Source organism: Rousettus aegyptiacus, unplaced genomic scaffold (genome assembly GCF_014176215.1).
Source record: "Rousettus aegyptiacus isolate mRouAeg1 unplaced genomic scaffold, mRouAeg1.p scaffold_m13_p_16, whole genome shotgun sequence".
Taxonomy (NCBI): Eukaryota; Metazoa; Chordata; class Mammalia; order Chiroptera; family Pteropodidae; genus Rousettus; species Rousettus aegyptiacus.
In genome coordinates this window covers 5,384,431-5,407,859 of record NW_023416291.1, presented here as the reverse complement: position 1 = coordinate 5,407,859, position 23,429 = coordinate 5,384,431, and the positions used below count along the sequence as shown (strand labels likewise).

The 23,429-nt window shown below is 40.6% G+C and overlaps 1 protein-coding gene and 1 long non-coding RNA gene across 2 annotated transcripts in view; one reads left to right on the top strand and one right to left on the bottom strand.

Annotated features, from left to right (window-relative positions):
* The window catches only part of INTU (inturned planar cell polarity protein), a 52,451-nt gene extending 47,187 nt beyond the window's left edge, over nucleotides 1–5,264 (bottom strand). The window contains exon 1 of the mRNA XM_016148110.2: nucleotides 5,043–5,264. Within this exon, the coding sequence (XP_016003596.1) occupies nucleotides 5,043–5,191 (149 nt within the window). The 5' untranslated portion in view covers nucleotides 5,192–5,264. The remainder of the gene's footprint in view (nucleotides 1–5,042) is intronic.
* A 269-nt stretch (nucleotides 5,265–5,533) lies between these two features.
* Nucleotides 5,534–6,408, top strand: LOC118612412. The gene is made up of 2 exons (XR_004954840.1): nucleotides 5,534–5,603; nucleotides 5,845–6,408. It is a non-coding gene; the product is annotated as an uncharacterized LOC118612412 (long non-coding RNA).
* The last annotated feature ends 17,021 nt before the right edge of the window (nucleotides 6,409–23,429 follow it).

Sequence of the window (23,429 nt, the reverse complement as noted above, 5' to 3'; positions counted from 1 at the left end):
AGGGACAGAAGTAGTTAAATCCTAATTTTGCAAGGCCTTTGGACCATGGCAAAGATTCTGGATTGTGTATTGTAGGTAAGAGGGTATCGATGAAGAGTTTAGGTTTACATGTTAGATATCCTTGGATAGACCTACTTTGACAAGGGAATGGAGGAAGGACAAGATTGAGTTGGACAAGATTCATGACAAGAGACCAGTTTGGGGGCTGTTTCAGTTGTCCAGGCAGAGATGCTAACAAAGGCAATGGTAGAAGAAATGGAAAGTATAAAAGACGTGAGAAATGCTTGAAAGTCACCAGGACTCTGAGGTCAAGTAGATGAGACGACAGAGAGCAAAGGATTACTGTTGAGTAGATTTCTAGTTGATGACTGTATTTTCATGTAGCCTTTATGTATACACAGATTGATTCTACACAAACGGGAACATAATACCACATGTGTCATCTTTCCTTCCTACCTATCGCTGACATGGATGATGTTAAAAATCCATGTTCTTTGAATCAGATAGGGTGATTTTGTCATTGTTTTTAAAAAGTGGAGTGTGTGTGTGTGCACATGCACATGCATATCTTAATCATTTATCACTTAACAATACAATTTAGAAACCTATAATGGCTGATGGGAGTAACACATTGGGCCCATTCACCTACCGATAAGCTTTGCGTTGTTTTTTTTTGGCCCGTATAGACAACAATACAGTAACTCTACATGCATATGCATATATAGATCTTTACCCAAAATACTATACCAATCCACGTATCTATCAGCAATGAATGAGATCTATTTTCTTAACTACTAGATTTTAAATAATATTACACTTTAAGAGGAAGGATTTTTAAAAAAGGGAGATAAGAGACAAGAATGAAGACATGAAATGAACATTACTCTGCAAAGGAAGGCGACATGTATAGTAAAAACAAACAAACAAACAAACAAACAAAAAAAGTCACAAAGATCAAATTCTGTTCTATTGAGATTTTTACTTTTCCAAGCTTTAGTTTTCCACTTTAGAAAACAGATTGTATCTACCTCACGGGGCTGTTAGCAGTAAATAAAATAATGCACCTGGCATGGTTAAGTGTCTACTAAATGTCAGTTCCCTTCTTCTTGCCCTACAGAGTAAAAACTAAAGAGAAACTCACACCTTTATTACTTGCAGATCTTGTACTTCTGCACTTTTCCAACCCCTGGCAATAAAAGGAGGTGACTTCTATTTGCTGGGTTCCTGGCTTAGTGCTGGTGAGACAAACAAAACTAGATGCTGCCATTAAGGCTCCCACAGTTTAGTATTCCTGGAAGGTTCCTCATTCCTACTCCAGATCATTGATTCCTGCTTAGATAAGCATCAAGGGCAGAGCATGCTATGTATGAGAATGGGTTGATATTTCAGTACTGTTATGCATTGAATGCCGTGTTCCCCAAAATGTGCACATTGAAACCTTAACACCCAATGTGATAGCATTAGGATATGAGGCCTTTCAGAAGTAATTAGGATTAGATGGAGTCATGAGGGTGCAGCTCTCACAAATGGCATTAGTGCCCTCATAAGAGTCACAGGTAAACTTGCTTCTCCTCTCTGCCACATGAGGACATGATGAGCAGTCAGCAGTCTGCAGCCTGGAAGAGGGCCCTCACCAGAAGCCGACCTTGCTGGTACCCTGATCTTGAACTTCCAGCCTCCAGAACTGTAAGAAATAAATTTCTGTTGTGTATAAGCCACTCAATCTATGCTATTTTTTTTTAATATAGCCCAGTCTTAGCTAAGACAAGTAGGAATACAAGTGGCTTATAAGAGGAAGAACATCAAATACAAGATCAGAAGGGCTAGGGACAGAACTAAAGAGCTTTAAAAATCATCCTAAGGAATCTAGGATTTATTTGGAAGGCCACCAAGCTTTTGAGTAGAGTAGAAAAATTATTTAGTAGACTTTTTTTTTTTTTTTAGAGCAGTTATGGGTTCATAGCAAAACTGAGTGAAAGGTATAGAGCTGCCCCATATACTCCTTGCCCCTCACCATGCATAGCCTCCTCATCAACATACACCGCATCTCACAGTGCTTATGAGAAGGGAGAGGAGAAGGAAGTCACCAGGACTGGAGACTTACTAGACCTGAAGAGTAGGGAGAAAGCAAAGTTAGTAAATGAAATGGGCAAACTCGAGGAGAAACAGATAAATAATGAATTCTCTTCAAATATGCTGAGCTGGAAGTAGAGACAGATGATAACAGAGAATTGCCATTTCTCATCATAAACTTAGTTACATACTATTTGCCTTTTTAATCTATATAACTTAATGAAAATTAAAAGTCAAAAGATGTCAGGGTTCAGAGTAGGAGAGGAAAAACAGAACTATCTTAAATTGGATGTTAATATAGGGGGTCATGACTTTGAATGAAATGTTTTGAGTCTTCAAGTAGTACATTCCCACGTTAAAACCCAAGAAAAAGATAAATTTTGGTATGTTCTTTAATGGAATACTGTTCAGGAAAAAAAAAGGGATGAACTACATATAGGTGACAACATGGATGAGTCTCAAAATAATTACGCTGAGTAAAAGACATAAAAAAAGAGCACATACTGTATGATCCATTTTTATAAAATGCTACAAAATACAAACTCATCTCTAATGACACCACGTAAGTGATCGTAAGGAATGAGGGGGCAGGAGTAGTCTTAAGGAGGCACATAGGGAAACTTGGATGAGATGCATATGTTCATTATCTTGATAGATGTATACACTTAAAAAATTGCACACTTTAAATGTGTGTAAAGGACATACTTCTCCAAACATTCTTATTTTCAGTGGAAATTCATTAGCTTTTTACAGCTAAATTCTTTTAAAAGTATTCCTCTTTCTCTCCATCAGTCAAGGTTTTAAAAGTAACAGTAACAACAAAAAATTCACTTTGAAAAATCAAAAAGCTAAGTCATAAAATTGAGAACTCTGGCCAACATAAACTAACCAAGGTTGCTTCACTAAGTTGGACAATTGTAAACCAAAGCAAAGAAACATAGCTTATTGCAAGTAAATGCATGATTTCTGTTATTTCAGTACTGAAACTGGTCACTGGTCCCCTTAATCCAACCCATCCATCCATCTCTGAAATTTCCCCAGGACTTGCCACTGTGCCAGGTTAAGATATACTGCACTAATTTAACGTTTTTCTCTTACATAAGTCTTAAATAAACCTATTAAAAATACTTCACCAGAATGTACTTTAAAGTAATTTTATCTTAAAAATGATAAACTTACTCTGTATTGACAATCACATGAAGATCAAACCAGTTTTCAGTTGCAAAGCACATTTAAAACAGTAATTTCCAGAAAGAATATGCAGATAATTAACTAGAAGCCTGAAATTTCAGAATACTGTATGTAAGTAAATAACGCAAACCCCTTAATAACCTTCATGTAAGTGATGGAAGACAGTAGACAATTCATATCTCTTAGCTTTGATGAAAAAGTTTAGGTTCACATCCCTATGCTTTTGATCAAAGAGTGGTTTGTCCAAGCCAGGAAGACCTCTTCTTGCACTGGTGACTCTGCAGCTTAAGGAGGTACCTAATACCATAAGGAAGGAAAAGAAGCCTACATGGTTACGCCAGCAAATCAACTCTCACATCCTACGCACCATGAAGGGAGAGCCATAAAATCTGAATCTTCGCAGCACTCGAAAGATAGACCAGCAAAACATTTTATAATAGGGATTTACTGCGCTTTAATTTTAGGAGAATAAAGACACTGGAGTGATTAGTGAATGGCATAGAAAGCTTAACCATTTTTTTTTTAAAACAATTTAATATATGCACATGTATTCTGAATTACAAAATGTTTTTAAGTAATGAGTTCTAATACAAGGTCCTCAGATAGCTTGTTTTCTAGGCAACAAGGCTAGCTCATTTGTCTTCATTCCACCAAAATCAAGGCATCCCATTTGAAATCAGGTCTCCTAAAGTCCTATACTGTCAACACCCAGCTGTATGACCATGGGGAAATTACAGGTTCTCTCTGGGTTAAAAGTGTGTGATTTTAAGATATAGAGAAATGAAAATTTTGAGTCTCACACTGCCTATGATTTACGCAATAGCAAGACCAAATGAGTTCCACATAATCTATACTTTCTAACAGCAGCCTCTCTTGATAAGTATGAATGTTGTAATCATTTTTTAAATGACCATAGCAGGTTATGCAAAACATGTGATATTCTTAAATTTGTTCACGTCTTCAATATAATCTGACCTCATTAAGCCTCTGGAGTATATTGAGCAGCCATTAGTGATAGTTTCCCCCCATGCTTTTAAAGATGATAAAAATGTTTTACATGCCTATAGGTTAAAATAATTGCAAATAACTGTTACTCTTAAATACACATTAAATACTTATAGCTGTTATTCCTAAAAATACATAAAATATCCTAACACTGACTGTATATGGCAGTCCACTATGGGGTTGGTTGATACTCTGGTACCTGAGCCTTTTCACTGTTAGTCATTTTCCAAAAAGTTCGTCCTATAGCAGTAAGGGATACATTCCTTTAAAACTGAAGTAGCACTGGGTACTGTGAATCAAACTAACTTTGATATTATTATTAAGGATTTAAAAAGTGAAAAATCATACTTAGATATTCGGTATTCCAAAAATTACATTATGGCATAAAATAGAAAACAAGAAAACCGTGAGGATGTATAGGAAAATATAGCAGAAATACTCAGAAAATACTAGGAGAGTATGTCCTCCATAGTGAAACTATGGGTGAATTTTATTTATCTATTGATTTTTTAACAGGGAAAAAAATTTCCTTTATATAGTTGGCTTATAAAACCTGTAGGGTGCCCCCTCAGGTTAAGTCACAAAGATATGATGCCAAAGAAGACACTACGACACATCACACAACCAAAACGTGGCGCGAATAAATCCCATTTACTACAGAAAGTCAAACACTCAATACCAAAAATGCCAACACTCTTGTAGTCCCCCCAGCCCACGTGTACACTCTCCAGATTGAAGGGATGGATTTAATTGTTCCTCCTCAAGAACCTTACTCATAATCGCTACTCGCAGACGAATATGAACCCGAGTCGCTGACATGATCTTCAGGATCACAATCCTCATCTTCTTCCTGTGAAGAGAGGTCTCCAAGGAGCTCCTTGGAACTCTGACGCGAACCGCACAAAGCCGAAGAGGCCATCATCAGAGCTGCAGCAGCTACAAATACGGTAATTCAAACCTCGCAGCCACCGCCTGCCGGGGCCGCCATGTTGCCTCCGCAGGAGAAGGGGACAGAGGGCACGTGACCACCAATCCTTAGCTGCTATTGGTGACAGCTCGAGTTGCCAGGGAGACGGAGAAGCTTCCCCGGGAGAAAGAGGAAGATGGAAAGGAGCTTGCGAGTTGAAATTTCTCGGAGGGCGCATCGGAGGAATGGAAGTAGGAAAACTTCGCAGCTTACGCTCTCGTAAGCGCACTCCTTTGGAGCAGCGCACTGCTAAAAACAGGCAGAGACCCACTCAGTTTTCTCCCTTTTTTCTTCTAGTTTGCACTTTGTTTCTACGCCGAACAGCTGTCCAAAGCTTCAGAGGCGCTCAGCCTGGTTTTAACTTGAGGTAAAGAAATCTGCCCTCTACCTTGCCTCTGGCATCTGCATCTAAGCACGGAGTGGAAGCTTTTAAGCAATACCCTCTAGATGTTAATGTAACATCGTTTCTTTTTCTTATTGTTTCGCATTGGCAAACATTTTTACCGTTCTCCCAAGCAGATATTGTAGAGCGGTGCTTCAAATAGGTGGCAATATTGTAAAATCAACTGCGTGTTCATTTTCTAACTCAGATTTTTATAATTTGATAGTGTCGTCACCACAGAAGTTGGAAATATAAACATAAATTTTACCTGTTGTTTGCGAACACCCACATCAAGTTATCTTATGATTTCCATGGATGAGTGCTGAGGATTCAATTTAAACAACGTGGACAGATGGTGGAGACTGAAAGGTGAAGGGACATTTTATGTCATACGGTGATAAGTATGATGATACAGAGTTCTAATGCAGTACCTAAAGGAAAACTAGAGCATGTAGAGCCACAGCAAATTTCTTAAAGGAAGTCCTAACTTACATTGTTATAGTGTATAATATTCCTAACAGAGAGTAGTAGTGGGAGGTGAGTTATCCAGTGGCCCAGAGTGATATATGCATGGAGAACTCAAAAGAACCAAACAGTGGTAGTCAAATATTTAAACTTTCAAGATGCAATTTAGTTTCATTTGTCACATTGAACTATGCCCATTTTAATAGCCTATGTTTTATGCTTTTATTTGTATTAATTTCTAAATGTGCTTTTTATAGTTGTGTACCAGCTGTTGAATTTATTTTGTAGTTTATTTGTATTAATTTATAAAATTATTTTTACCTTATATAAGAGTTATAAAGCACAAAGCTTATACCTGTTGTTTTAAAATTATAATTTAAAAAGTTTAAGTTATCCCTTGAAATCCCCAAGAGTTCTTTCCTTTAAAGAGGTCCACATATCACTCAAATTGGAGAAAAGGCAACTAATTCGTAAAGGGATAATGGGCAGAGAAGGTCCTTGAGGTGGCAGGAAGGAATGGTACCCAAGGTACAGATGGAGAGAGATGACCTTGTTTGATACCGTTTTCCTAAAACTGGTTCCCAAAGTATGGTGCAGTTATGGATGCTGACTTGCCAGTTTCAGTTGGGAAGCTGAAATAGTCTCCATGTGACGGTGTTTATTTTCTCTGGTAAATGAAAGGCGAGCTAAAAGTAATGGAGGAAGTAAGGGGTTCAGAAGTTTGAGGAGATCCAGGAAGAAAGGGAAACGAATATTTCTATCAGCACTGAGGTCCAAAAAAAAATGTATATGTTACTTTTAAAATCAGAGAAACAACATTATTTAAAAAATGGATTCACTGTAATAGTTATGTTTTATGTAAAACATACATACTGTTCTCACTATAATCTCAGATGTTAAAAACTACTTAAGATTCCATTCCAAAATAAAAAATTCTTTAGGTGCCTCTTTAATAAGTTAACTTTTCCTCATTTTAAGAGCACCGAATTGGAAGTTTAAAAAAAAAAGGACATTTTAAATTTTAACAAAAATAAAACCCTCACATTTTCTTATAAATAGCACTCCATTTTTTTCTATAACACCTAATAATTGTCTACCCTGCGCATAAACCTTAAGTGCCACCCCAATAGAATAAAATGCAAACTGTGCAGTCTCTTAAAAAAAAAAAAAATCCAATTCTACAAACAATTGCACACCAGTTAGCAGTTAAGTGCCTTATATACATAAAATCAGGTTAATCAAATATGCCCAATTTGCCTGATCGAAAGATCACCTAGGGCACTTGTTAAACATATAAATTTTAATGCCTTGTCTCATTTCAACAGGATCAGAATCTCCAGGGGAGCTGGACTGGGTTAAGGCGAACTTGGGGAATACTGTCAAAAGCCTTTCCTCAGTTCTATGCTTCATACCTACAGGCCTACTGACTATTTCCCAAATAGGCCAGACCCCACTCCCGCCTCCTGATTTTGAGCCTGGCAAACATACCTCTCCCTGCTCCAGAACCCATCATCTATGGAATCTTGAGCAAACCAACCTCTTCAAGCTTCACTTCCCTTATCTGTGAAATCGGATATTGGTACCTACTTCACAGGACTTTTTGGGATCCAGCAAGTTAATGCATGTAAAATACCTAGCACAGAAAGTGTCAAAAAGTTATTTTATAGATCATTTACTCACACAGTTCTCTCACTATGGAATGCTACTTATCCAAAATATTGCATTTTCCTTCAAGACTCAATTCAAATAATACCTTTTCCAAAAAGCCTTCCCAGGTTTTTTTTTTTTTCTATCCCAGAATTCCTGTTTCCACCTTCCCCTCACAATATATCCCATAAACTTCTGTTAGAATAAATATCAGTCTGCTTAGTATCTAAATTGTTTAGGGATGTGTCTGCCTTTGCTGCCAAATGACAAGCTCCTGGAAGATACGACTTTTTGTTTGTTGGTTGGTTGGTTGGTTTTTTATCTTTCCTCTTATACCAGGTTGAACTGGAGCAAGAAATGCCACATAAAAGTATATCTTTTAAGAAATATTCATTTATACCAGATATGTCTGAGGTATGTCAATTTCCTTGGCTAATTTATTTCTATATGTTAGTTTAATAGACAGTTCCCCCCGCCACCCCACAAGTTACCACTTCCTTGATCTTTCACAAAAGAAGAAATGATGATAATCATTTTAAATTTTTACCTAAATTTTCAGGGTGTGGTATTAGCTAATCAGATTTCTAACTTTAAATAACATATTTGTACTAACTAAATTCATATTTAACAACCTTAGATGTATTGGAGAAGATGAAGGGAAAAGAATAAGATGCCATTTTCAGGGCTTTTTAAAGAATATTATTGTCTGTTTCATCATTAGCAATTGCAGGAAGACTAAAAAGAGTTAGATTGGGGAATAGTCTCATTTTCTATTTTCTACTACACAATGACCAGCCATCTTAAGAGGCCCAAATATGTTTAGTTAATATTATGAGACATAAAATCCTTATTTCCATTGATTATCATCTCAATTAGGCAAACAATACAATTCTGACATAAAATACACCAGATAAGAACATAATTAAATATTTAGTATTTTTAGCAGGCTCAAGAGCTCTTTCCCTAGTAGAAATAGGAGCTAGCAAAGAGAAGTAAATGAAAACAGGAGCAAAGGAGGTCATATCCATTAAACATTTTAAAACTTCATTAGAAAACTTTGTTAGTACAAGTTAATATCACCTTATTTGTGAACGTGGAAATAATAATTCATGAACTATGTCGTAATACCAATCATAACGATTCTTAAAATCATGAATAACTTGGTAGGCCAGCAAAACATCATTCTGAAAACTGAGACTTCGAATATGGAATTTTTCAAATTTGGGATAGAGACATAATTCACAAGAATAATAACATTTCAGCAATCCTATGTTTACATAATTTCATTATGACCTAAAAAGTCTAAATTTCCCTACATAGAAATTGAATTACCTATAAAATTGTATGAAACTTGTTCGAAGATCATGCATTCTCCATTTGAATAAAAATGGAATACAGATGAGAATCCGAAAGCAATTAAAGTAGATGGCACAAAGCTCAAATCTAAAAGCCTTCATTTAATTCAACTTATCCTCATTTGGTATCTTCATTTACAAATTATAACAACTTTGGTGAACTGTTCAGGGATCAATAGCCGCCAACCAGAAGGAAGACTTCCTTCAAACAGGAATACAACAGCAGCAGAAACTGTCAACGGCTGACAATCCGCCAGTGAAGTAGGAAACAAGCAGACAGAAAAATTACAAAAATATATATATATATATATCATTGCTTATAAATAAGTGCCAAGTGCCCTCAGTAGCACCTACAAAATAAAAAGTCCCTGGATTGTAGAACACTACAGTAATTTAATAACAACTATGAAAATGCTTGATAATCCATAAGCCATTCATTCCCCAGTCAGAGAAGCTGGGTTCTCATCCTGATTCTGGCACTAATAACTAAGTGAATGTAGACAGTTTCTTCATCCAAAGACAGCATAAGAATCCCTGCCTCTACGAGGGCTGCTAAGAACCAAAAGAGACAGCCATTAGTCTTTGGGCAAAAGTCACTTAGCTAAATTTTCTCAGAGACTTTAAGAATAACTGTCTTTTTGTGTTTTCTTTTAATTGTTTTTAGGATAGTTGCTAACACAATCCCTTATTTTCATAGAACTTTAGTTTTTTAGAGCAGTTACATGTTATCTGAAACACAACCACCTTGTGAGGTATTATCTCTTTACGTTACAGAAAAAGCAGGAAAGTATAGACACATTCAAAATCTTGCCAAGCCACACAACTAGTATGCAACAGAAATAGCACTCTAAGAGCATGATTAAATTGCAATAGCCTTGTGCATAATTTTCTTTTTAAAAATCTTTGCAAAATACTAATAAGTGCTAATATGATTCTTTGGGTACCTCTTATAATCGACACGACTGCAAATATGTGTTAATTTTCTTAAGTAAAAGTAGCTGAGAAATGCAATACTGAAACTTTTCCTTGACTCAGACAACCTGTATGTAACTATCAAAAAAGCAGGACAGCTGAACATTGCTCCCCCCCCACCACCACCACCAATCTATTATTATGTTGGTATTGAAATATTTTGCATACAGAAGAAAGTTTGCAGCTTGGCTTAAATTTTGGTTTGAAGTATTTCCTTTAAAAGCACAGCAATTAAATGCTTTACATTTTTAAAACCATTTTTGCAATAGGCAATATGCAAGTAATTAAACACTCAGATGACACAGTTTCAGGCATGAAAATAGAATAATCTGCTACTTTCTCTTGTCTATAAGTTTTCTACAGCTCAAGACTACTGGTTTCTTTAATGCAATTGCCAAAAGTTTGTGAATATTCTTACAAGGGATGTTTAAAGAGAAAAAAATTTTGTAAAACTGATCTAAAAAAAATTGGCGATGCACTAGACTACATAATGAGAACTATGGTAAGTAGATAAGTATGATTTAAAACTTATCTAAATTCTCTAATTTCTATTTTATTATGCCTAAATTTATGTATGCTGTAAGCAAATGACATTTGATTAAATATGGACTTGTGTGAAAAATATAGCTTCATTCAATAAAAAACCGTCTATAGATCTCTCAAAACTTGTAATAAATATTTGAAAACATTAAATAAGTAGATAACCATTAATACAAATAATGCATTACAAAACAATTCTCACATAATGTTAAAAATAAAGCACTGTTAGCTACGATACTGGTGGACACTTATAGTTTCAGATTCCATTGGTCCCTATAGCGTGTGGGAGCAGTTATTTGTAATTCAGATAAAGTAGCTTTTCATGTAGTCCACTACTTACTTCCAAAATACCTGTCTTAGCCTTGATGACTACAGTCAAAACATATTCTTTTGCCCTGGTTCATTCAGACAGGTTTGTGCTTTGGATCTGAAATCCTGTTAATCATTTTGGAATTTGTTGGCACCTGACATCTAAAACATGAAGAAATTCTGTTGCAGCAGGGTCTTAAGCTTTTTAAACAAATACCCCTCCCGGGTTTATCAAAATCATGCTGTGAATGAGTTTCTCATTAATACTTTGAGGGATTATTTCTGGACTGTAATTTTGTCAAATGCCGGGGAAATTATCTTTGGGAATTTAGCAGAATCCCCTTTTAGCTGCTCATTTGATAATATTTTATTGTATATGGCAGGGGCTCTCTTGGGGAGAGAGAGGAAGGAAACCAACTGTGGAAAATTGTGGGTTTCAGTAGACAGCTTTTAAATCGAAGAGACTCGATTTCTTCTTTGCACAATGTCTTTCTTTTTTACTCACACTTCCAACAGAACAGGATTTCTACAGCTCATGTGGTTTTGTAGACTTAAAAGCCTCACTTGAAACGTTTACAGATGAGAGAACTCACATAAACCTCTCCCTGACAGTTACTAAGCACCACTTACACTTTCTCACCACAAATGTATTCAAGAGATACTTTCGATTGATTTCTAGAGTTTTCCCTACCCCGCGCCCCCACCTACGAAATGTCTTAAGAAGGCCAGGCTTTCCTAGAGTTAAAGCAACATTAACTGCCTGCCATTTCATCCCTTCTCTCAGTCTTAAAATAGAAAGAGAATTTGCTGTTCATGTGGATTCTTATTTCTTTCTCTTCTATAAACTCATCACCGTTGCCTTGGAATTTAAAATCTTTTAGTCTCCGTTGCATACAGTATAAGGTTGGACAAAGGTGCCAGCAGTAAGTTGATATGCTAGCAGTGTCCGGAAAGCTGGGGTTCTCATCCCTCTGGAGGAGCTCTTAAAATTTCCTTTGTGTAGTTACTTGTGTGTGTGGTGTGTGGTCTGGTGGGGGGTTAAATTTAGATTTGTTAAAAAAGTGGACAGTTCTAACTCCAGTCGCAACCAAAGTCCAAACAAAACTCTCGGCTCTTTTTCCTGGAGACAGTCTAGAGGTGTTCAGGGAACATCTTCGCTTAATCGGTTGTCGCCTCTGTAGAAGGTGGTGTTTGCTGGAGGGGGCGAGGAAGCCGGCCGCGCCCGGGCCCCGACGCCAGCGGCGAGACCCCGCGAACGCAGAGCATCGCCCTGGGGGCAGGCCCCCGCCCCTCCCGCGCAAGCGCGCGCCGCGGCGCGCCCCGGGGAGGCTTCGGCGGACCCCGGAGGCGGCTGCCCCTCGCGTCGCCGCCCCGGCGCAGCACTGACCTGTGCAAGAGCACGCGCTGCACGGAGTCCAGGTCGTCCAGGCTGCGGGGCGCAGGTCTGGGGACGCCGGACCTGCCCGCCTGGAACATGCCCACAGGGGCCGCGCGCGAGGGCGCAGCTCCGTCCGCGCTGGGAAACCGAGAGCTGAGGGGACCGCCGGCCAGCTGCGGGCGCGCAAACCTGCACTGAGGGGCGGCGGCGGCGGCCCGGCCGCGTGCACCTAGGGACCCCCCTCCGCCCCGGACACCCGGGCAGGTGGACGCGCTGGTGGCCGCCACCCCGCCGGGCGCGCCCTTCCTCGTCCCGGCCCCCGCCTCCCCGCTGGTCCGCCGTGAGGGGACCCTCGGCCTGCGGAGAGCCGTCGAGCCCTCGCGTCCCGCGGCCCGGGCTGCGCGCTCTCGCCGCCTAGTGCTCTTCGCTCTCCCCGCCCGGCCCGCAGGGCTGTCCCGGGCCACGGGCGCTGGTGTCCAGGCACCGCCCCCGGCAGAGGCGGCTCCCACCTGCGGCTCGGGGGCCGCGAACACGCGAGGAGAGCCGGACGCTCTGAACGAGCTCCGCCGAGCCCTGGGAAGCCAGTGGGAAACAGGAGAGTTGGATGGCCGTGCTTGGTAGGATTTAAATTCTGCGAAAAGAAGCCGTGCACATTCATCCATCCATGCAGGTAAACATACATGGATCATGGGCTGTGTGCCGCGCCGAGTTTTAGTTTTTGTGAATAAAGAAATGACCGAAAGGTGACTGCTGACCTGTCTAGTGCTGACCTCTCTTTGGGGGGTCTATTTGCTTTTAAAATACACTTAACCCTATAAGATAATGTAGGAGAAAATCAGGATGGGTTTGGATGTGTGATGACTTTTTAAATACAACAAAAGCACGATCTATGAGGGAAATAATTGATAAATTAGAGTTAAAAACTGCCATGCAAAAGATGCTGTCAAGCCGATGAGACAGAACATGGGCAAAAGCATGGAGTGGAGTCTTACCTGCCCCTCTCCCCCCTCCCCCCGCAGGACAATACATACGTAGGACCTCTAGAGTTTTAAAATTATAGCGATATCTTGATCTAATCTTTACTCTTCACCTAGGGAGATTAGCTTTATTCAGTTTTTCCAGCTGGCAGAACAGGCTTCTTCATTTCCACCTGTACCTCATCATTTAGGAGGGGTCTTTTAGCCTAAAGATGGATTAGCTTATCAGGAGAGTTTTGCTTGTTAAGTAGGTGCTCCTCCATGAAGAATATGAGGATTGACCATTGCACGAGAAAATAAAAGACAAGGTAGACTTCTAAGCTCCTTGACCACAGCAGACACCAGATGACGGCTCCCCTAGCAGGAGCAGGATGGAGTGGGTGGGCCGTGAGGAGGAGGAGGAGGAGGAATAGGAAGAAGACAGGGCTTTGGTTACACACCAGCCTAGGTAATATAGGCAGTAAAGAAATGTTTTGTACCCTCTGGACTGTGTTCACGATTGAATCCTGGTAAGGGTGGTTTTTTTGCTAATTATATCCGTGTGCTCTTCCACACATTGAGGGGGAATAATGGCAATGTTACAGCAATTTAGCATTTCTGACTTTTTCTCATTTTTTTAACAAATACGTAATGAGTACTCTTAAATGCATATCGCTGTGTTAACATTTAAAAGTGATTTAAAAAAAAAAAAAAAAAAACCTCTGTCGCTTGGTTCCAGTTCTATCTTCCTAGTGAGTGGAGGGATCCTGTTTGATGCTCTGGCCCCTACAGGGCAGGGGACCCTGGTCACTTCCTCAGGAAATGGCTCTGAGCTCTGGCCAGCCAGGCTCTGCCCGGTCTTAGGCCACGCCCACTGCTTCCTCTCTGGAACAGAGCAGGAGCATCTCTGCCTCCACTAGCTGATGATACCCTGTTCGTAAGCAGTTGCCGTTTCCCAGACCACTGAACCCACCTGCAGGATCTTCATGCTAAAGGTTTAATGAAGGCGTGGAGTGATGGAATGATAGGCAGATAGGTGCATAAAGTTTTATTTGCCTGGATCCAAATCCTTTCTGTGCGCAAATCCCGAGAACAAAATAAATGTGAAGGTCTCTTTCTTTCACTTATTCTCCCTGCGGCCTGGCACGCGCCCCACTCTCAAGGAGCTAGGGATCAGTGGAGTGGCGTAGAGACCGCTACTGACGCTCCAAACTTCTCGAGTTGGAGGGCAGCGCTCAATCTCAGAACACAGACTGCGTTTTGAGCACGCTCTCGGATTCTGTGTGTTAGTCTGAGCTGCTGATAGTAATGCCGTTAGTAATGCCGTTTAATAATGGACTCTACCACCCTTCGCTCTGCCTTTAAGGGCATCATCACACAGGTGAAAGTGGCCTAGCCGAAAGAATGTGTAAGAACCTATGTGGAAAGTGGGAAGAGACAGAGAAGTGCTACAAAGCCCCTGTGCCTTTGCTAAGTGCCTCTTAGTTGTCATGGTCTAAATATAACTAATGACACAGTGCAGTGCCAAAAATAAGGATTATATGGTCCACATAATTGAGAATTAAGAAAATGAGAGGAAACCGGAGAGGAAAAACCTAAAAGAAAATGAGGCAATGGCTGCATAGAGAGTCAGAGATCATCATATCTGACTCATGCTTATTTTGGAGGACAAATATGAATAAGGTCACACAGAAACTGCATAATTTGTTTTGTATTCAAAAACGTTTCATGAAATTTCCCAATGCTACATACAATGAGATAAGGTGAAGAGGACAGGAAATTTTAAAGGCGTGAAGAATAGTATTAGAGACATAAAACAAATAAATCTCTGGGAAGAGAACTGTGAACAGTAGGGGCCTCCAAAAACAACACTAGGGCTGGATGGGTTTACCAGTTTATAAATATTGGAAAATAGGCATAGGCAATGGCATCTTTTTACTTGAAGATAACACTTTTTGCTAAACTATTTTGGTAGTTCTAATGACTATGGAATAAACTATAGGAAGAACTTGATAACTGTGTGAATAGACCAAAGAAAAAAGCATATTAAATTTCAGTGATGGAAAATACATGAGAGATTTATCCAAATTATATCTATGTGTATCAGTTACAAGCCAGGCAGGGGACCTGAGAGTCAATTAAGATATAATATCAATGTACATTGTCTAGAAATTCAAGATGTTTTTTTAAATGTCGATATCGAATACAAAATAAAGACTTATCAATGGCCAAAGACAGGTTGCTCTTACATAAGTCCCATGCACAGTTTTGGATGATATTCTATATTAAAATTATAAGGAAACTAGCAAATGTTCCCAAAAGGTACTTCAAATGATCCTAAAGAGGTGTGGGCCGAAAGTCCATAAGGACTACGGTTTGGAAAGATGGCCAGGGAGTGTGATTCTTTTGTTTTTGTTTTTGTTTTTTTTTTATTTTGAAAAAATTGCAAACCTACAGAAAAGTTGGAAGAACAGTACAATGAACACCCACATGTCCTTCACATAGAATTCATCAATTAGTGTTTTTCCACATTTGCACTCTGTTTTTCCAAATCATTTTCCAAATAAGTTGCTGATATCATGTTGCTTTATTCCTAATACCTTATCACATATTTCCTAAAAGGACATTTTTTACATAACCACAATATTATTATTACAATGCTACTGATGAATAAATGGTTTCAGATGTTTTCAAATTTCCAAATTGTTCAGTAATATTTTAATAGCTTTGTAAAAGAAAACAGGAGCTAACCAACAATTATTTGTTGCATTTAGTTGTCATGTCTCTTTAATCTCATCTTGAACATACTACCAGTCTTTTTGTTTTCTTTGTGGTTTTGACATTTACGAAGAGTTTAAACTAGTAGTTTTACAGAATGGTCCACAATTTGGATTTATCCTATAGTTTCCTCATTGCTGGATTCAGATTAAATACAACATAGATAACGTTGCTTTCAGTGCACAGCACCAGGAGGCATGTAATGTCCATTCGTGTCATCATTGGTGATGTAAAGTTAGTCACTTGGATAAGATGGAATTTGCCAGATTTCTCCCCTATAAAAAAGTTACTTTTTTCATTTGTAGCCAGTAAACAGTCTTTGGAGTGATATGTCAAGGTTGTGTTCCCTGAAAATTTTTTTAACAGGAATTTTGGCACCATTGGAGGAGTTCATCGAGAGGATGTGGTCTCTGGTTGACCTCTTCGCTGGACCAGGTCTGCGAGGCTCCTCTTCTCTCCCCGGTGACAGAACGTGCATTCTACGTGCTTTCTTCCAGATGGAAGCTCCCCAAGACACAGCCTTGAGGTAGTGATGTGGTGTTGACACCATCTTGACTGAGTACAGGGCTGAACCCCAGTAGGGCTTCCTTACAAACTCTAAATATTCTAGCGGGCGGGTACAGAGATCTACTTGTCTTGCAGAGCCCAAGGCGCACCTCCCAAGTTCCCTTACATATTAAACCTGTCAACTATCACCTGGAGTGGTCTGCCTTTTGCTTCAGCCCCTCCTTACCCTCTGTGTACAGGAGACAGTTTGCAAAACAAGACTCATTCATCGATGATTCATACTTATTTTCTCATTCTTCCCTTGTGTCTTCACGGGTTAGCTGATGTTCTGTGAAGACAAACTCTCTCCACCACCTTTTTTGACTACTATGCCTCATGGATTTTAAAAAACTAATGTGTTATAATCCATTCCATAATTATTCTTTTTGATGCTCAGATTGTTCTAGCTGCTGTGTTCCTTTGAATGTCTTCATCAGCGTTTCAGGATTCCCTCACTTTCTGACACAATAAGATATTCCAGACTTGCCTATACTTTCTCTGCCCTAAACTTATAATCAGCTATTTATCAAAGGCATCTTTTTCTTTTCTTTTCTTTTCTTTTAAGTGGGGTGTGGTATTTACACACTAGGATCTGGGTGTTGTGTAGTGAACAGCCTTAGAAGATACAGATCTGTCTCCCTCCAGAGCAAAGGACAAGATGTGCTTATTGACCAGTATAATAAGGATAATGTTTCCCTTTGGGATGAATCTAAGACAGACTTCTCATTCCACAAGATTCAGATTCTCCAAGTGCAATGTCCTCCTGCAGAAGAACTCAGTGATTGTCCAGACATCAGCTGGCCCTTTTTGCATTGCCCTGTAGGAATTGGGGCTGGGGAGCTGGCACAAATACACATACCCTGGCAACTGCTGTTCCTGAGAGTAATAAAGTCTTTTGTTGCTGACACCGGAGTTCCTTGTGTTCTGCTAGCATCCACGAAGCTGTGCCGGGTGAGGTTATTAGATTGCAAATAGGATAACAATCTTAGACTCTGTACAGTTCTTGACATTGGGAATAGGTATGTTTATTGCTTCTAGTGTGCCATTGTTTCTATACTCTTCCTATGGAAAGAAGTAGAAAATACATATTTAAAAATACAACATGAGTTGATATTCTAATACATCCTTTTCCAAAAACAATGCCATAAGGATCTTCCTCTCCTTCCCCCAGTCCATATTTACGTCTCTCTTCTCCCACAGAGAGAACATCAGATCCCAAAATATCAATGTCTTCACTCCTTTGCTCACCTACACTTCTATAAATTAAGATTAGAAATATTATGCCAAGGCCACTACCAAAGCGAAATCTTCTAAGCAGTTCTTTTTTGTCCTTAGAGTGTATCACACTAAGGATCCAGTCAGATTGCTATACTACTTCCAAGATACTTGAATTGTTTTTCTGTGATTATGTTAGCAATTCGAGATACAGTTAGGTTCATTTATTTTGATTAAAATTCAACTTTAGAGCTACTTAATACTCAGTTGTGTGGATGTTCAATAGTACTCAATCAGGCTCCTATGGACGGGTGATTAGGTTGTTGCTACTGTTTTGCTAGAACCTGTAATGCCACATTGAATAAACATTTGTTTTGTTTTGTTTGTTTGTTGGAGGTGTAGCTTCAGGGTAAATTTCAAGAAGTGAGAATGCTGGAAGAAAGGATAAATGGGTGTACAGTTTGGGTAGGTATTGCCAACCCCAGGCCATGGATTGCATACCATTTTGTACTACTACTTGGGAAGTTTGAGGATACCTGTGTCTCCCTACCTTCAAGTGTATTTTGAAAAGCTCCTGAAGTTTTGCTAATATGGCAGGTAAACATAGTGTCAGTATTTTGCATTTTCTCTAATTGGAAGTGAATTATGTGTCTTTTTCATATGTTTAAGGGTATTCATCTTTTTTTAGCTGCCTGCTCTCATCTTCCCACTTTTCTATGGGATTCTGGTCTCTTCTCTCCCTCTTAATTTATTTTTTTCCCCTCTTAAATTTTTTAGAAACTTCTTTCCCTTATAGTTTTATCGAGGTATAATCGCATACCATAACTTACACACCTTTAAAATATACAGTTTGTCGAGCTTTAACACATGTGTATGTATGGTGAACACACTGATTACTTTCAGAAGTTTCCTCACACACTTTGTAATGCACGTCTTCCTCCTCCCTCACGCCCATCTCCAGGCAAGCACTGGCTGCCTTTCTGTCACTGCAAATTCTTCTCCCAGATTTCCCACTTATGTCCAGGTTTCTTCTCTCTGCTGATGGGGACAAAGCTGTTCCCGATGCTGTGTAAGCTCTGAGGTTTCTCTCATCTGCTCCTTTCCCGTGGTTCTTTCTCAGGCCTCACATGCAAGTTCTTAGCAGCACATAGCTGAAGACTCAGGAGGCATCCCCTCCGGATCCGTGGTCTCTTGCTGCACAGCCCTCTCCTCTGCAGGCTGCTTTCTCCCCTCTGGTACTCTGTCCCGTCTTGGCCTCCCCCAGATATGAACTCTGTCTCCTCAACTCAGTAGAGACAGCCTCACTTTGTTTGGGTTCCCCTTCCCTTTGCTGTGGCCTGGAAACTCTCTCTAAGCAGTAAACTGGGATCATCAAAGATGTGACTTCATTTGTTTTGCTTCTCTGGGGCTTGTGCCCTGTGCTCCTTGTGGTCCGGTCTGAAAACTATTCTTTCATGTGTTTTGTCTGTTTTTCCAGTTGTTTAAGATAGGAGAGTATTCTAGTCTCTGCTGCTCCACTATGGATGGCCATGGTCTCCAACAGGGGGACTTTTCTTGCTTTTTATGATTTTTTAAAACCATATTAGTGAGAGCAGCTCTTAATATGTGACATCTGCTCAAATGTTTTCTCCTGGTTTTTCATTTATCCTTTGACTTTGTTTATGGCGCTTTTTTTACTTCATACAAAAGCTTTTCATCTTTATGCAGATTCATCTAACATTTTCTTTTGCTGTATCTGGATTTCAAGTAATTTTTAGAAAGCTTTTCCCACACTCAGATTTTAAGGGAATTTACCTACATTTTTTCTACTACTTATATGGTTCCTTCCTTCCTTCTTTCCCCTTCCTTTCTTTCTCCCTTCTTCCCTCTCTTCTTCCTTCCCTCCCTCTCTCTCCTTCTTTCCTTCTCTCTCTCTCTCTAACATATGATCTGTTAGCCATTCGAAGTTTATTCTGGTGTATGATAAATATGGATTTAGTTTTACCTTCTTCCATGTGACTATCCAGGACAGCATTTATTGAAAATCACATCCTTTCCTAGTGATTGGAGATGCCACTTTTGTTACAGTAACTTCCATATATACTCGTTATTTCTGGACACTGTTCTGTCACTGGCATTATGCTCTGTCCAGTCTAAAGCTTTCTACTGTATTTTAGTTTCTGGTAGGGATAGTCTCTCCTTATTGCTTTTCAGAGTTTCCTAGTTTATTTTTCCCTGGTTTATTTTATTATTATTATTATTTTATTTCATTTTACTTCATTTTTGCAAAACAAAAAATCTTCATTTGGTCCATCAGAGCCTGAATCTGCAAACACCCATGGAGAATCATCCTGCAGGTCTGGGGACCAACTAATAAAATAGTCTCCGCATCATAGAACCAGTTGTCTGCATAGGGTTACAGGTTTTCACAGGTAAGAGTAAAAGGAGGAAACATAAAGGAGGCCTAAAGGGCCGTGCGGTGCTTTCTGGTGTTTCTCCAGGTGTAAAGATTCCCGCAAGCCCCACAGGAGATGAAGGGTTAGGTGTGGGGCTAGCGCCTCAATGTAATAAAATAGCCCAAATAGCCCAGAATATCTCACTGTAATAAAATAGCCCAGAAATAAACCCACACCTCTATGGTCCATCAATCTGACAAAAGAGACAAGAATATACAATATATATTGTAAAGAGACGGTAAAGACAGACACTTCAATAAGAGGTGCTGGGAAAACAAGACAGACACATGCAAAAAATAAAATAAAATAAACCAACTTCTTACAGTATATACAAAAACAAATTCCAAGTGGATTAAAGGCTTTAATGCCTGAAACCACAAAACTCCTAGAATAAAACACAGGCTGTGAACTCTTTAGCATTAGTCTTAGCAACATCTTTCTGGATATGTCTCTGTGGGCAAAGGCAACACAAGAAACAAAAGAAACAAATGAGACTCCATCAAACTAATAAGCTCTACATGGCTTAGAAACCATCAACAAAATGAAAGACAACGTGCTAACTGGGAGAAGGTAGTCACAAATTACACATCTAATAAGGGGTTAATACAGAAAATATATTGAGAACACATACCATTTAACAGCAGAGAAACAAACAAGTTTAAGAAGGGGCAGAGGATATATCTATATATAGATATCTCAATGTAATAAAATAGCCCAAACATGTAAATATATCTGTGTTTATGCCATTACCGCACTATTTTGATGATTGTAGTTTTGCTGTGTAGTTTGAAATTCCGGAGTGTGATCCTTCCTTTCTTTCTTGAGTTTTCCTTGGCTGTTCAGGGCCTTTTGTGGTCCCATATAAGTTTTAGGATTACTTGTTCTAGTTCTAAGAAGCAGGCTAGTGCTATTTTGTAGGAACTGCACTGAATCTCTATATTGCTTTGGGTGGTAAGGACATTTTAATAATATTAATCCTTCCAATCGACGAGCATGTCTATCCTTCCATTTGTTTGTATCCTCTTCAATGTCTTCAGTGTCTTACAGTTTTCAGACTTTAGGTCTTTTACTGGTTTAAATTTATTCCTCAGTATTTTATGCTTTTTGATGCAGGTGTAAATGGGATTGTGTTCATTTCTCCTTCTGATAGTTTCTTATTGATGCAGAGAAATGCAGCAAGTCTCTATTGGTTTTGTGTCCTGCGAATCAGTGAATTCACGGATCAGTTCTGATAGTTTTTCAGCGGAGCCTTTAGGGTCTCCTGGATGTAGTGTCACGTCATCTGCACATAGCAGCTGCGCTTCTTCTTTTCTGATTTTGAGGCCTTCGATTGCTTGTTTTCTGCTGTGCCTAGGACTCCCAGTACTATGTTAAATAGAAGTGGTGATTGTGGACCGACTTGTCTTGTTCGTGATCTTAGAGGAAAGTCAGCTTTTCACAACTGAAGATGTTAGCTATGGATTTGTCACATACAGACAGAGATCTGTTGCATGTTTCTGCACCAATAAGAAATTATCAGAAGGATAAATTAAAACAATCCCATTTATACTTGCACTAAGAAGCTTAAAATACTTAGGGGCAAATTTAAACCAGTGAAAGTCCTGAATCCCAAAAACTGTAAGACACAGAAGACATTTAATAGGATACAAATAATTGGAAGGATATACTATGCTCATCGATTGGAAGGATTAATATTGTTAAAACGTCCTTTCCACCCAAAGCAATATGCCAATTCCATACAGTTCCTACAAAATAGCAATAGCCTTCTTAGAACTAGAACAAGTAATCCTAAAATTTATATGGAATCACCAAACACCCTGAATAGCCAAGGAAACCTCAGGAAAGAAAGAAAGAGGTATCACATTCTGTAATTTCAAACTACACGATAAAACTACAATCATCAAAGTAGTAAGGTAATGGCATAACAACACACACACACACACACACACACACATTTCTGGGCTATTTTATTACATGGAGATATCTATATATAGCCTTGTGGTCTACAGGGCGGTGAGGCCAGGCAGGCCCCTGGAAGCTGGCCTCAGATGTCCCCATGCAGATGCAGGACTTCGGGCAGTCATAGGGGAGGATGACGGAGGTGAGGGAGGTGGGGGGTAGCCCTACTCCTTGGGCTTCTGAGGCAGGGGAGGAACTGAGAGGGGCCATGCCCTACCTGGTGTGTCTCTGGACAAGGCTCGCCACGGGTTTCTTAGGGACCCTGGTCCAGGCTCCTGGCAGATGTCAGGTGGACCTCACCAGATGGCAGTTCTTAACCCTCAGTCCCTGTGGCATGGCTTGGATCCTGGAAGGTACTCCAGAAATTGCATTGTCACCACAGGGGACAGCTGGGACCTCCCTGTTCCTGGTCCTGAGCCCATGTTTGCCAGGTACCTGCATCCTGGAACGCACTGCAGGGACTCCAGGGACCTTGCTTGCCTTGTGGGGGTGAGAAGGTGGGCTCTGGGGACAAGCTGGGGCGGGGGAGGTGGGGGGCTCCTGACCTTGCGCCTCACAGAAGAGGTGGTCCCTGCTCACCCTGGCGTCTGGGATTCTGACCTGCCGGGATTTAGTTTTATAAGTGGCTCTCTGGCTGCCGCGTGCAGGCAAGAAGCCCCAGGCAGCGGGGAAAGAAGCAGCCTCCACCTCAGCCCAGCGTCTGAACCTGACCTCGAGGCAGGCCGCCTCGCGCTGGAAGCAAGTTCCAGGTATTCCGCTCGGTCGGCGGCCCAGAGGCCCTGGACGTGCAGGGAGGAAGGCCCAGGGCAAGCCGGCGGCTCCCTGCACGGGGTCTTGGGATTCTGCTTCATGCGTCTCCCCTTGTGGTCTCCTTCCAAAGTGCACATCGGGGCGGCGGCTGGTAGGTGGCCAAGGCCCGGCCAGTTACAACGCGCGAGCCATTCAGGCCAGTGACCTGGAGTATGAGCGGGGGCTGTGGGTGGCCCTGGAGGCCACCGGCTCGCTGAGCAAGGCCAGGGCTGCCCTTGCCGAGTGCCAGGCTGTGGGTGATGGAGAAGCTGCCTTTGGGCCAGAATCGCCAGCACTGCCCTGCACGGACAGGTGGGACGTTGTGGGGTGCAGGTTCTCTGCCCCCAGGCCCAGCCCCGCCCAGCCGGGAGGCTCGCGCGGTAGCTGGTCCTGGCCTCGCCATTCTCGTGCCCTTTACCCCGCTCTACCCGCTGGGCCTCCAGGCCTCCTCCACGACCAGCCTGGAG